General features: G+C 23.0%; 2 protein-coding genes across 3 annotated transcripts; both read right to left on the reverse strand.

Annotated features, from left to right (window-relative positions):
* Nucleotides 1–1,535: 1,535 nt before the first annotated feature.
* LOC149059888 (uncharacterized) lies at nucleotides 1,536–5,099 on the reverse strand. Of its 2 annotated transcripts, XM_089217710.1 has the most exons (5): nucleotides 4,984–5,099; nucleotides 4,762–4,903; nucleotides 4,579–4,692; nucleotides 1,947–2,007; nucleotides 1,536–1,700 (listed from the first exon to the last, which is right to left on the reverse strand). In XM_089217710.1, the coding sequence occupies exons 2-5, from the start codon at nucleotides 4,900–4,902 to the stop codon at nucleotides 1,672–1,674; spliced, it is 345 nt and encodes a 114-aa protein (XP_089073836.1). In that variant the 5' UTR covers nucleotide 4,903; nucleotides 4,984–5,099; the 3' UTR covers nucleotides 1,536–1,671. The 2 variants fall into 2 exon arrangements, with proteins under 2 accessions (XP_089073836.1, XP_089073835.1); XM_089217709.1 differs by having other exon boundaries at nucleotides 4,762–5,038.
* A 2,287-nt stretch (nucleotides 5,100–7,386) lies between these two features.
* Nucleotides 7,387–10,949, reverse strand: LOC149059889 (uncharacterized). Its single transcript, XM_089217979.1, has 5 exons — nucleotides 10,834–10,949; nucleotides 10,612–10,753; nucleotides 10,429–10,542; nucleotides 7,798–7,858; nucleotides 7,387–7,551 (listed from the first exon to the last, which is right to left on the reverse strand). The coding sequence occupies exons 2-5, from the start codon at nucleotides 10,750–10,752 to the stop codon at nucleotides 7,523–7,525; spliced, it is 345 nt and encodes a 114-aa protein (XP_089074105.1). The 5' UTR covers nucleotide 10,753; nucleotides 10,834–10,949; the 3' UTR covers nucleotides 7,387–7,522.
* Nucleotides 10,950–15,490: the final 4,541 nt, after the last annotated feature.

Genomic DNA, 15,490 nt, shown 5'->3' on the forward strand with positions numbered 1-15,490 from the left:
CAGAGGCAGCCTCTTGATTACTCCCCTTGATACACACACAACTACAAATACACAACTGAATAAAATATACATATAGGTTCTTAATTTCAATGATATTGGATACTTAACCATTTAGCAATTAGTTTTATTTATAACATATCAAGTGATAAATGACTGTGATATTTAGATTACCCACGATTTCCTTTCATTTAATTAATAGCTCTGTAATCTTTACCTGATCTTGAGTAGTTTAAGACTTAATTTATCTATTGTATACTTTTACCTTAACTATTAGGCCTTCTTAAAGTTATTTTTTTATTAATTACGTTAATGCCTTAAAGGGTAATCAGTATATTAATAATGTACATTATACCATGCTATATAAAATATATTGTTAAACAGAATACAAAACTAAAAATTGAGGTAATGATTATACAATAATATCATGTAGTATTAATAGTATTATATATAATGCCTTGTTCTTTAAAATGATTTAACTGTCATAATAAATATCAAATATAAGTAAACAGTTACATGAAAGTAGGTAGAAGGCGGTTACATCAGTAGAATAGTTATGTTTATTTAACTTAAAAGAAATTAAAATGTAAAAGGTTTCATATGGATTCTTTTTATCAAATACGTTCTGCTGAACGTATCAAATTAATATTTATTGTGCGGGACAGAGAGAAAATAAAACAGTGCGGCGTCTTAAAAAATATCATCAATAATACATATTTTTTTAAAGTGTATAAGTGAACGTACCAATGTAACTATTGAATTATTATTTCTAAAAAAATTAGTTTTCTAATTAAGTCATACATAAATATATTTATATAATAATGATATTGTATAACTCTGAATAGTATTACCAATGGGTATCTCCTATCTTAATATTAATTTTACTGTAAATATTGTAATCACAATAAGTTATTAAGCGAATTTATGTACATGTAACGTGTGAATAAAATATTAGGTAGATTTTTTTTTTATCTTAAAACAATTTTATCACCAAATCTATTTATTTTATAATATTTGTTGCATAATACAATTATAATTTATAAGTAATAGTTAATAAATTAAAAAAGTAATACACTTTATGACTATCATTTATCAATTAAAATGAACACATTTTAATATAATAATTTAATATAAGTTATTAAGATTTAAGATAGATTGTTACGCTCGGTGAAACCTGTCCTGAAATTATTATTATTTTTATCATATTAAATTATAGTATTATATTATTCATAATTACAAATCATGCATCATTTTATATACCTACTTTCCTATCTTTAAAGATAAGTAAATACAAAATTTTATTAAAATTTTTTAATTATTATTATTTATAACAATTAAAATACTTCAGCATAATATATTGCATGCTATTACAAGTTTTAGATTACAATTTAATTATGGTTAGTTAATGATTTTCGGTTTTTATACAAATAGAATATAGTATAGGGGTTGTAGATAATTTTAATAATTTTAAATAATTTTAAACTTTAAATTACTATTTCAGTAAACATATAACTATACAAATAATATGTTACCACTATACTACCATATTAAAATATAAAGATATGATTCATTAAAAAAAATCATTTATTATTTATTTTACTTAATTTGAATTATTAAAAATTTTATTTTACCTTTTAAATGTTATACATTTCTATTAGAAAATATGAATTTTCCTCAAATATTTTCATTTTTTTCCATAAGTTCTGAAAAAAAAAATTGATTAATAATTATAATATCTATATATTTTTAATTATTGCTGTTAATACTAATATGTAATCTAGATTCTATCTATTTCAAATTTTAATTACATTTTCTTCACAACAAAAATTAAACATTTAAAAGCTTATTGAAAAATAAAATAAATATTATAATTTGGTATAGTAAGCACACATCAATGATATTGTAATAACTACAAAAACATAAAATAAACAATGATATTATAAATTTACTTTTTGCATTTTCTTCTCTAAGATTATTGAAATGGCGTTCTATGGTTGTGTTTGAGAAGTACTATAAACATTAAATAATAATTACACACTGTTAAATATGGATACCTAATTATATTTATTAATAAATTAATGATACATCAGTAAATAAGTTTAAGAAAACAGCAAGTATGCGAGGAATCTAAATAATACAAGAAGACAATCAGATAGCCTTCTACATTGACGGACTTAGGGATTGACATAGGCTACATTACTTCCCTCCAATAACTAACATTTTTAATGTGGTTCACTAAAAAAATTGGCCACTCTTGGGATATGGTGGGTAAATGTGTCGCACTTATAGTGTCACCGACTATAGTAAATTAATTATAAAATTATTTGTACGTTGAAATAACTATCTTTGATATGAATATATCTTGTATCTATAGAATATTGTATTTATAGTATTTAAAAAATTTATATATTTTGACGTCTGTTAATGTCAACATGAAGTTAATTTACACCCATAAAGTTAACCACATTTTCATTATAATTACTAATTATAATAATTTATTAGGTTCGACTATTGTAACATGATTTCCTACATGTGACACGTCTTGTCACTGGGCACTGGTTACAATTTTACTTGATTAGGATTAAATAACTGGAAAATCATTTGCAGACAAATTTAAAAAAATTCCAGTAACAATTGTCTTGTTGAATAACTGAAACACAAACAATTTCTTGTACCCAAAAAACATGTGATATAAAAGAAAAAATATCAACTGCATAATATAAAGAACAGGTTGAAAAAAATCTAGCTTATTGGATAACTATAATTGAAATAATTTTTAGTTAATCCAAACAAGAATTAAGCCTAAAAGGCCACAACAAAAAAAAAAAATTCTAAAAATTAAGGAAAATTTAAGGAACTTCAAAAATTACATTAAAAATATGACTCGAATTTCTCAGGGAACGTTGTGAATTATTTTAACTACACTACAACCTATAATTTGAAATGAAATCATATTTTATATTCATTCTTATGATATTTAAAAATAATATAATTAATAAATAAAAAATGTGATATGTTTACACTACTAATGTGTGATGATGCTAGATAACAGAAGGAAGAGTATTTTTCGATTTGTGTAAGATAAAGATAATTTAATTATTTGCAAAAGACTTTTAATATTTATTAATTGTGATTTATCAAGAGATTATTCTAGTTAGATTAATATAATTTGAAATAACACTGAAAAACGACAAGTATGATATTCCAATGATAGTCCAAGTATATGACGGGGCCAGTTTGGACACATTTAAGGTGTTCAAAAAAGAATAGCTTACAAATTTTATCTCATTCTTTTAAGCACTCATAGTTTAAAAATGATTAATATAAAGCTTTGTGAAATTATACAAATTAGTAGCACTAGATATATAAAAACTGTGCTGTGGTCAAGCAGCATTTCAAAGTGATAATTCAAGTTTTACAGAACGAATATAAGTTAACAATAAAAATTTTATTGAAGCTGAAAGTATTCCAAATAATTACTTAAAATGTCGTATTAGCATTTTTTTTTTTTTTTTTAATATGAAATTAATTATTTTATATATTATATAAAAAAAATTTTGATATATTTAAGTTTATAAATATATCAAGCAAAGCATGCAAAGTAAAAAATTTATGCTTTTTTGAGCAATTTATATATATGTTAGAAAATAAATGAGTAATCAATGATGAATTTAACATATTACGGAAAGAACTAACAACATTTTTAAAAAACTATGGTATTAAATTAAAAATTCTAAGAGTTGTTAAAAAAAAAAGAAAGAAAACCATCTAAATATTTAGTACAGCAAATATGTTATTGAGCCTACGATTGAATCAACAATTATTAGATTTCAATGACATTTTAGAATCACAAGAATTTCGGAAAATATATTTTTACAAACAAGTAATAGACAATATTGTTGGAAATCTGAAATATTGTTCCACACCAGAAGTAATATCATTAACATATTCACATCACATATTTTTAAAACTATTTACATAAAGTCTATGTTTATGAATTATAAATTAAAATCAATATACATAAATTGAGTGCTGAGATAATTTTTCTACGAATTGTATAAAAATATTAGTAGATTTTAATCAGTTATGAAGAATACTAAAAATATATTTTTCAATTTGTATCAACTTATGATACAAATTGTTCCATTATTTAATACTTTCGTCAGTACTTCAACATACAAGTGATAATTTTCAGTAATGAGAAAAATTAAAAATTGACCAAGTTCTTCAAAACTCAAGAAACTAAATTATCTATTTTAATTATTGAATAAACTAAAAAAAAATGTAATTAAAAAAGTAGATTGTTATGCAAAAAAAAAAAAATTATTCCAAATTAAATTTAAAATTGTATCTACCTAGATTAAATACATTTTTTTTATAATGATTTTATTTTAATGTTAACAAGTGGTCTTATTGATTATTCTATAAACTTTTATAATTTTGATATTAAAACCTATATTACAGTATTAAATACATTTTATTTAAATAAAGATTGTTTGAGAATAAAGCAACCTAATGTTATAAAACAATTAAATTATACAAAACATAATATTAATTATAAGTTAAAATTGTCATACCAACCCTATTATTTGAATCGTTCGTTCTGTCTCTTGAAGACATGGATTCAGCTAGTTGTTGAATAGCCATTCCCCTGCCTCTGTATACACATTGATTCGGTGTAGAAACTTTAATTAGCTATTCAAATCATGAAAAATAAATAAATAATTTTTAAATCAATACAAAATTAAATTAGATGATACATACTTTTGAATTTTGTAAAGAGCTATATGCTACAGGATCTACCTGAAAGCTAGAATCAGAAGTCGGCCCATTTTTGTCGCAATTTTTTGGCGTTTCATTCCCTCTTAATTTTGTAACAAGAGATTTTGTATTTATATCTGACATTCTAATAAGTTATTAACATTCAGAAAAATTTTCAAAAATGTAGTTTCATTTATTAAAATTAATAATTTAGAAGATACTTACTTAACCAGTTTTTACAACAAATATTATGTTATTATGTTATATTATATAACCTATATGCTATAGGTTACCAACAATTATAAATACCTATATTACAATATAATTATATTATAATAACTGTATTATATTTATAACTATATTACAAAATAACTGAAAAAAGAAATCAAAATATTCAAAACCAAAACCACAATAAATTTACTATGTTAAACTCACAGTCAAAAAGGGTTTTTTCACGTAGATAATTAATCGATTAACGTAAGGTCTCTAATTCTCTACCACGAATTAAGATATACAGGATGCCGAACGCAGTGTTGCCATCCTATTTTATAAGTATATCGTACAATATCCATAAAATTATCGCACCCAGCGTAAAAATTGTCTATGGTAATACCAGACAGTAAATAAAAACGGTTTATATCACTAGAAAAAAAAAACGGTTTATATCAGTATCATGGAAGAAATGTGTCATATCTATTCGGCTTGGAATAAACAACAAATCATAATATCTCTGGCCGCCAAGTTCAAATATTTATTATATTTTTATAACTCAAACAATATTCGTTGATTCATTGATTTATTCAAATAGATAATTTTTAAGTACGCTTAGTTAATATAAATAATTAAAACTAGTAAGATATTGCATATTTGCATCCTAGAATTTATATTATATTATTCTATAGTTGCATGATAAAGTTTTCAGAGGATAGTTTAATCTAATTAATTGTTTTGTGATTTAATGTTTCTCACACCTTGCAGCTCCAATAACTGTAATATTTGTTATTAACTGTTTAAATTAATACTAAATTATATCCTATGAGTTATGGGCTATTACCTACCAGGGTACAGTGGTTACACCAAGTCATAAAAAACTCAGAGACAGCCTCTTGATTACTCCCCTTGATACACACACAACTACAAATACACAACTGAATAAAATATACATATAGGTTCTTAATTTCAATGATATTGGATACTTAACCATTTAGCAATTAGTTTTATTTATAACATATCAAGTGATAAATGACTGTGATATTTAGATTACCCACGATTTCCTTTCATTTAATTAATAGCTCTGTAATCTTTACCTGATCTTGAGTAGTTTAAGACTTAATTTATCTATTGTATACTTTTACCTTAACTATTAGGCCTTCTTAAAGTTATTTTTTTATTAATTACGTTAATGCCTTAAAGGGTAATCAGTATATTAATAATGTACATTATACCATGCTATATAAAATATATTGTTAAACAGAATACAAAACTAAAAATTGAGGTAATGATTATACAATAATATCATGTAGTATTAATAGTATTATATATAATGCCTTGTTCTTTAAAATGATTTAACTGTCATAATAAATATCAAATATAAGTAAACAGTTACATGAAAGTAGGTAGAAGGCGGTTACATCAGTAGAATAGTTATGTTTATTTAACTTAAAAGAAATTAAAATGTAAAAGGTTTCATATGGATTCTTTTTATCAAATACGTTCTGCTGAACGTATCAAATTAATATTTATTGTGCGGGACGGAGAGAAAATAAAACAGTGCGGCGTCTTAAAAAATATCATTAATAATACATATTTTTTTAAAGTGTATAAGTGAACGTACCAATGTAACTATTGAATTATTATTTCTAAAAAAATTAGTTTTCTAATTAAGTCATACATAAATATATTTATATAATAATGATATTGTATAACTCTGAATAGTATTACCAATGGGTATCTCCTATCTTAATATTAATTTTACTGTAAATATTGTAATCACAATAAGTTATTAAGCGAATTTATGTACATGTAACGTGTGAATAAAATATTAGGTAGATTTTTTTTTTATCTTAAAACAATTTTATCACCAAATCTATTTATTTTATAATATTTGTTGCATAATACAATTATAATTTATAAATAATAGTTAATAAATTAAAAAAGTAATACACTTTATGACTATCATTTATCAATTAAAATGAACACATTTTAATATAATAATTTAATATAAGTTATTAAGATTTAAGATAGATTGTTACGCCCGGTGAAACCTGTCCTGAAATTATTATTATTTTTATCATATTAAATTATAGTATTATATTATTCATAATTACAAATCATGCATCATTTTATATACCTACTTTCCTATCTTTAAAGATAAGTAAATACAAAATTTTATTTAAATTTTTTAATTATTATTATTTATAACAATTAAAATACTTCAGCATAATATATTGCATGCTATTACAAGTTTTAGATTACAATTTAATTATGGTTAGTTAATGATTTTCGGTTTTTATACAAATAGAATATAGTATAGGGGTTGTAGATAATTTTAATAATTTTAAATAATTTTAAACTTTAAATTACTATTTCAGTAAACATATAACTATACAAATAATATGTTACCACTATACTACCATATTAAAATATAAAGATATGATTCATTAAAAAAAATCATTTATTATTTATTTTACTTAATTTGAATTATTAAAAATTTTATTTTACCTTTTAAATGTTATACATTTCTATTAGAAAATATGAATTTTCCTCAAATATTTTCATTTTTTTCCATAAGTTCTGAAAAAAAAAATTGATTAATAATTATAATATCTATATATTTTTAATTATTGCTGTTAATACTAATATGTAATCTAGATTCTATCTATTTCAAATTTTAATTACATTTTCTTCACAACAAAAATTAAACATTTAAAAGCTTATTGAAAAATAAAATAAATATTATAATTTGGTATAGTAAGCACACATCAATGATATTGTAATAACTACAAAAACATAAAATAAACAATGATATTATAAATTTACTTTTTGCATTTTCTTCTCTAAGATTATTGAAATGGCGTTCTATGGTTGTGTTTGAGAAGTACTATAAACATTAAATAATAATTACACACTGTTAAATATGGATACCTAATTATATTTATTAATAAATTAATGATACATCAGTAAATAAGTTTAAGAAAACAGCAAGTATGCGAGGAATCTAAATAATACAAGAAGACAATCAGATAGCCTCCTACATTGACGGACTTAGGGATTGACATAGGCTACATTACTTCCCTCCAATAACTAACATTTTTAATGTGGTTCACTAAAAAAATTGGCCACTCTTGGGATATGGTGGGTAAATGTGTCGCACTTATAGTGTCACCGACTATAGTAAATTAATTATAAAATTATTTGTACGTTGAAATAACTATCTTTGATATGAATATATCTTGTATCTATAGAATATTGTATTTATAGTATTTAAACAATTTATATATTTTGACGTCTGTTAATGTCAACATGAAGTTAATTTACACCCATAAAGTTAACCACATTTTCATTATAATTACTAATTATAATAATTTATTAGGTTCGACTATTGTAACATGATTTCCTACATGTGACACGTCTTGTCACTGGGCACTGGTTACAATTTTACTTGATTAGGATTAAATAACTGGAAAATCATTTGCAGACAAATTTAAAAAAATTCCAGTAACAATTGTCTTGTTGAATAACTGAAACACAAACAATTTCTTGTACCCAAAAAACATGTGATATAAAAGAAAAAATATCAACTGCATAATATAAAGAACAGGTTGAAAAAAATCAAGCTTATTGGATAACTATAATTGAAATAATTTTTAGTTAATCCAAACAAGAATTAAGCCTAAAAGGCCACAACAAAAAAAAAAAATTCTAAAAATTAAGGAAAATTTAAGGAACTTCAAAAATTACATTAAAAATATGACTCGAATTTCTCAGGGAACGTTGTGAATTATTTTAACTACACTACAACCTATAATTTGAAATGAAATCATATTTTATATTCATTCTTATGATATTTAAAAATAATATAATTAATAAATAAAAAATGTGATATGTTTACACTACTAATGTGTGATGATGCTAGATAACAGAAGGAAGAGTATTTTTCGATTTGTGTAAGATAAAGATAATTTAATTATTTGCAAAAGACTTTTAATATTTATTAATTGTGATTTATCAAGAGATTATTCTAGTTAGATTAATATAATTTGAAATAACACTGAAAAACGACAAGTATGATATTCCAATGATAGTCCAAGTATATGACGGGGCCAGTTTGGACACATTTAAGGTGTTCAAAAAAGAATAGCTTACAAATTTTATCTCATTCTTTTAAGCACTCATAGTTTAAAAATGATTAATATAAAGCTTTGTGAAATTATACAAATTAGTAGCACTAGATATATAAAAACTGTGCTGTGGTCAAGCAGCATTTCAAAGTGATAATTCAAGTTTTACAGAACGAATATAAGTTAACAATAAAAATTTTATTGAAGCTGAAAGTATTCCAAATAATTACTTAAAATGTCGTATTAGCATTTTTTTTTTTTTTTTAATATGAAATTAATTATTTTATATATTATATAAAAAAAATTTTGATATGTTTAAGTTTATAAATATATCAAGCAAAGCATGCAAAGTAAAAAATTTATGCTTTTTTGAGCAATTTATATATATGTTAGAAAATAAATGAGTAATCAATGATGAATTTAACATATTACGGAAAGAACTAACAACATTTTTAAAAAACTATGGTATTAAATTAAAAATTCTAAGAGTTGTTAAAAAAAAAAGAAAGAAAACCATCTAAATATTTAGTACAGCAAATATGTTATTGAGCCTACGATTGAATCAACAATTATTAGATTTCAATGACATTTTAGAATCACAAGAATTTCGGAAAATATATTTTTACAAACAAGTAATAGACAATATTGTTGGAAATCTGAAATATTGTTCCACACCAGAAGTAATATCATTAACATATTCACATCACATATTTTTAAAACTATTTACATAAAGTCTATGTTTATGAATTATAAATTAAAATCAATATACATAAATTGAGTGCTGAGATAATTTTTCTACGAATTGTATAAAAATATTAGTAGATTTTAATCAGTTATGAAGAATACTAAAAATATATTTTTCAATTTGTATCAACTTATGATACAAATTGTTCCATTATTTAATACTTTCGTCAGTACTTCAACATACAAGTGATAATTTTCAGTAATGAGAAAAATTAAAAATTGACCAAGTTCTTCAAAACTCAAGAAACTAAATTATCTATTTTAATTATTGAATAAACTAAAAAAAAATGTAATTAAAAAAGTAGATTGTTATGCAAAAAAAAAAAAATTATTCCAAATTAAATTTAAAATTGTATCTACCTAGATTAAATACATTTTTTTTATGATGATTTTATTTTAATGTTAACAAGTGGTCTTATTGATTATTCTATAAACTTTTATAATTTTGATATTAAAACCTATATTACAGTATTAAATACATTTTATTTAAATAAAGATTGTTTGAGAATAAAGCAACCTAATGTTATAAAACAATTAAATTATACAAAACATAATATTAATTATAAGTTAAAATTGTCATACCAACCCTATTATTTGAATCGTTCGTTCTGTCTCTTGAAGACATGGATTCAGCTAGTTGTTGAATAGCCATTCCCCTGCCTCTGTATACACATTGATTCGGTGTAGAAACTTTAATTAGCTATTCAAATCATGAAAAATAAATAAATAATTTTTAAATCAATACAAAATTAAATTAGATGATACATACTTTTGAATTTTGTAAAGAGCTATATGCTACAGGATCTACCTGAAAGCTAGAATCAGAAGTCGGCCCATTTTTGTCGCAATTTTTTGGCGTTTCATTCCCTCTTAATTTTGTAACAAGAGATTTTGTATTTATATCTGACATTCTAATAAGTTATTATCATTCAGAAAAATTTTCAAAAATGTAGTTTCATTTATTAAAATTAATAATTTAGAAGATACTTACTTAACCAGTTTTTACAACAAATATTATGTTATTATGTTATATTATATAACCTATATGCTATAGGTTACCAACAATTATAAATACCTATATTACAATATAATTATATTATAATAACTGTATTATATTTATAACTATATTACAAAATAACTGAAAAAAGAAATCAAAATATTCAAAACCAAAACAACAATAAATTTACTATGTTAAACTCACAGTCAAAAAGGGTTTTTTCACGTAGATAATTAATCGATTAACGTAAGGTCTCTAATTCTCTACCACGAATTAAGATAAACAGGATGCCGAACGCAGTGTTGCCATCCTATTTTATAAGTATATCGTACAATATCCATAAAATTATTGCACCCAGCGTAAAAATTGTCTATGGTAATACCAGACAGTAAATAAAAACGGTTTATATCACTAGAAAAAAAAAAACGGTTTATATCAGTATCATGGAAGAAATGTGTCATATCTATTCGGCTTGGAATAAACAACAAATTATAATATCTCTGGCCGCCAAGTTCAAATATTTATTATATTTTTATAACTCAAACAATATTCGTTGATTCATTAATTTATTCAAATAGATAATTTTTAAGTACGCTTAGTTAATATAAATAATTAAAACTAGTAAGATATTGCATATTTGCATCCTAGAATTTATATTATATTATTCTATAGTTGCATGATAAAGTTTTCAGAGGATAGTTTAATCTAATTAATTGTTTTGTGATTTAATGTTTCTCACACCTTGCAGCTCCAATAACTGTAATATTTGTTATTAACTGTTTAAATTAATACTAAATTATATCCTATGAGTTATGGGCTATTACCTACCAGGGTACAGTGGTTACACCAAGTCATAAAAAACTCAGAGACAGCCTCTTGATTACTCCCCTTGATACACACACAACTACAAATACACAACTGAATAAAATATACATATAGGTTCTTAATTTCAATGATATTGGATACTTAACCATTTAGCAATTAGTTTTATTTATAACATATCAAGTGATAAATGACTGTGATATTTAGATTACCCACGATTTCCTTTCATTTAATTAATAGCTCTGTAATCTTTACCTGATCTTGAGTAGTTTAAGACTTAATTTATCTATTGTATACTTTTACCTTAACTATTAGGCCTTCTTAAAGTTATTTTTTTATTAATTACGTTAATGCCTTAAAGGGTAATCAGTATATTAATAATGTACATTATACCATGCTATATAAAATATATTGTTAAACAGAATACAAAACTAAAAATTGAGGTAATGATTATACAATAATATATTAATATCATGTAGTATTAATAGTATTATATATAATGCCTTGTTCTTTAAAATGATTTAACTGTCATAATAAATATCAAATATAAGTAAACAGTTACATGAAAGTAGGTAGAAGGCGGTTACATCAGTAGAATAGTTATGTTTATTTAACTTAAAAGAAATTAAAATGTAAAAGGTTTCATATGGATTCTTTTTATCAAATACGTTCTGCTGAACGTATCAAATTAATATTTATTGTGCGGGACAGAGAGAAAATAAAACAGTGCGGCGTCTTAAAAAATATCATTAATAATACATATTTTTTTAAAGTGTATAAGTGAACGTACCAATGTAACTATTGAGATAATATGAATCTTCTTTTTTATGGTAGACAACGTACTAGATTTCTTTGGAACTATATCATAATAGCCCATTTCAATATATTATTTTATTGTACTCAAAAAAAAAAAAATGAATCTTTTTAAATTGTTACTAAAAAAGTGTACCTATGCCTATCTAGTTAGTGTATTTCTATAGAAACTGTTGTTTATAAATAAAATATGTAAAAAAAATTAATCAGATCTAAGTCTTTGTGTAAAGTTATTACTGTTATAAGTAACTAACTATGTTTAACACTATAAGTTAAAATATTTCGGGAATGTCATCATGTTTCGAAAATAGTCATTAAATTTTTGGTAAATATTAAAAGTAACTACATTATCTAACTTAATCATTTGTAGCTGATGTAACTGATTATGTATTTATGTTGATGATGAGTTACATAAAAAAAAAAAAATTAATTTTGTCAAAACTTGTTTACTATTTATTGACTAGGTACCTAAAAATACCAACAAGATTCATTTTCTACCAGATTAGATGCCAAAGAAGAAAATAAAAGAATTTTTACTTTCACAGCAATGTAAAATCAATATATTCATCACTGAACTCATAATTTAAAATTGTATTAGCATATTTTTCAATTATTGCATATTTTCACTAATTGTTTTATGGTTATTAGCCATCGTACATGTCAGTACATGATCAGTGAAATGGATGTGGAAAATTTAAATTCAGTGATGTATATTAAGATAATTGTTAAGGTATTAACAACAAATTAAGCGGACGGACAACCAATTTATATAAACATTTTTAAATTACAAAAAAAAAACAAAACAAAAGTTTTCTATTATTAAATATCTTATTTCTTTCAAATTTTAACTTAAAAATATGCAAGTAAAATACCATTTTAACATTTTTTAATAGTGATAGTTAGGTGATTGATTTAAATGCCCTGAAAACAAGAAAATGTGCACCGTGATTATATAAATTCTAATTCTTATTCTTATCCTATTCTTTTTTATTATGAAAATTTAATCTGTAAAAACACAATAAATAATATAAATAGAACTTTGACGAGGGAAAATAAATAATATTTTTTTTTATTCTTCTAGAAAGAGTTTTAACTACATTTTTTTGAAATTTTATCCATTATTAGATGAAAATGACTTAAAACCATAGAAATGTACTAAAACATAAAAAACATGTTCTAATAAGTAAAAACATCTTTGAAATTCAAAATAAATGTTACATTTTTTAATTTCTTGATAAAATAAACTTCATGCTTGTAAAGCAATGTTTTTGGACTGGCAATTTGAGTTCAAATTTGTTCCTTAGTAATAATTAATGGTTTCCTTGAGGGACAATTAATACAAAATCAATATTATCTGAAATAAAGTTTTTATTTTTGTATATAATTTTATGTACGTATTGTTACAACATCTTATTATATCCATTTTAACAAATATTGCCAAGTTTTTCTAAAAAATATTATTAATAATAATAATAAATCTAAAAAATCTGTGACATATTATTGATATAGAACATTATGTTTTGAAAAATTAATTAACTATTCATAATACATAACACTTATTACAAAAAAATAATAATAATAATAATAAATACATTTTGAAAAAGTTTTTATTGTCTTTTAGTAAGTTACTGCAAATTTTCAACTATTTCTTTTAAATTTAAAATTTACCTGAAAAATTAGAGAAGATTAGATTAGATTATCTTGGACTATCAGGAGGCCGATTTGGTCGGATGGTATGTCATGCTCCATATGGGTCTGTGCACTCTTGGGTTGCTCGAATAAATTTAAGTCAATTTAATAAATGTATTCATTAATGATTTTTTTTTAATAACAGCTGTATTTTGTAACTAGTAATAAAATGAAAAAGGGAAGAAATACAATGCAGTGTTAAACCAAAAAACCTATTTTTTATTTATTTATTTATTAATTATTTTTATATTTTATATTTAGCACAATATTTTTTGTTTCTCAATGGCTGATTTTTATTTCAAGTCTACCCCTGTAAACATTTACACAATTATACTATCTGTATTATGGGAATTCTTTGAAAAACAGTATTTTACAAAACACTGTGATAAAATAATCATTACTTATATTACAAATTATTATTTTTATGAAATGTGTTAACTCTAAATATTAGAAAATTATCATCATTAGCCAAAATTAAACTAATTTCTTGACAATATAAGATTGTTAGACAGATTCTAGTTCTTACAAAAATATATATATCTGCGATGATCAAGTATATGTGCCATTTTAACACAAATGGTGTATATGTATACATAAAAAATACATTGAACCTTATTGTCTTATTGACTTGGGGGGGACGCGGGGCGACTGAGTAACTCAACTAATTTTTTGGATACGCTAGCGTACCCGTACTTCTTTTTTAAAGGGGAACACATGGGACGGATTGTTATGTAAACTTTTAACCACCCACCGCCATGATGATGTAAGTTTTATTAAAATGCTAAGGACTCTACATTTTAAAAGTAGCAAGAGTACCTTTACTACTTTATTTCCAAGTCAACCACTAGTTATTCTTAATGAGTACAAAGACTAGTCATCTGGAAAAAGTAGCATTGATGACTATCTCAAAAGGGATTTCATCAATTCCACCAAATTATTTTATATTAGGAGATAAGGTATTTTGATTCTGCAGTAAAGTTAATTTAAATACAACCTATCGATTCTATTACTAAATCAGGGAAACATAATCTTCCCAAAACAAAAATTGAAGTTAGATTTTACATACATAGCTATATAATACTAAATATTTTAAAATGGAATACTAATATAACAATATAATTGAAATTATTTTTTCCATATTAAATTGTATTGGATATATTGGTATTTATTATTAACAATAGTATTACATTTTTATTTTATTTTTATATATAAATAATCAGTACCTAACTGTTGTATTATTTTGTAACTATAGTAGTATTATCATTATCATCATCATAATATGGTAGTTTAACATAATGAATCTTTTATTATTATATAAACTTATACA

The sequence above is a fragment of the Diuraphis noxia genome, unplaced genomic scaffold (genome assembly GCF_037042655.1).
Source record: "Diuraphis noxia isolate RWA-SAM2 unplaced genomic scaffold, SU_Dnox_SAM2 contig0001, whole genome shotgun sequence".
Taxonomy (NCBI): Eukaryota; Metazoa; Arthropoda; class Insecta; order Hemiptera; family Aphididae; genus Diuraphis; species Diuraphis noxia.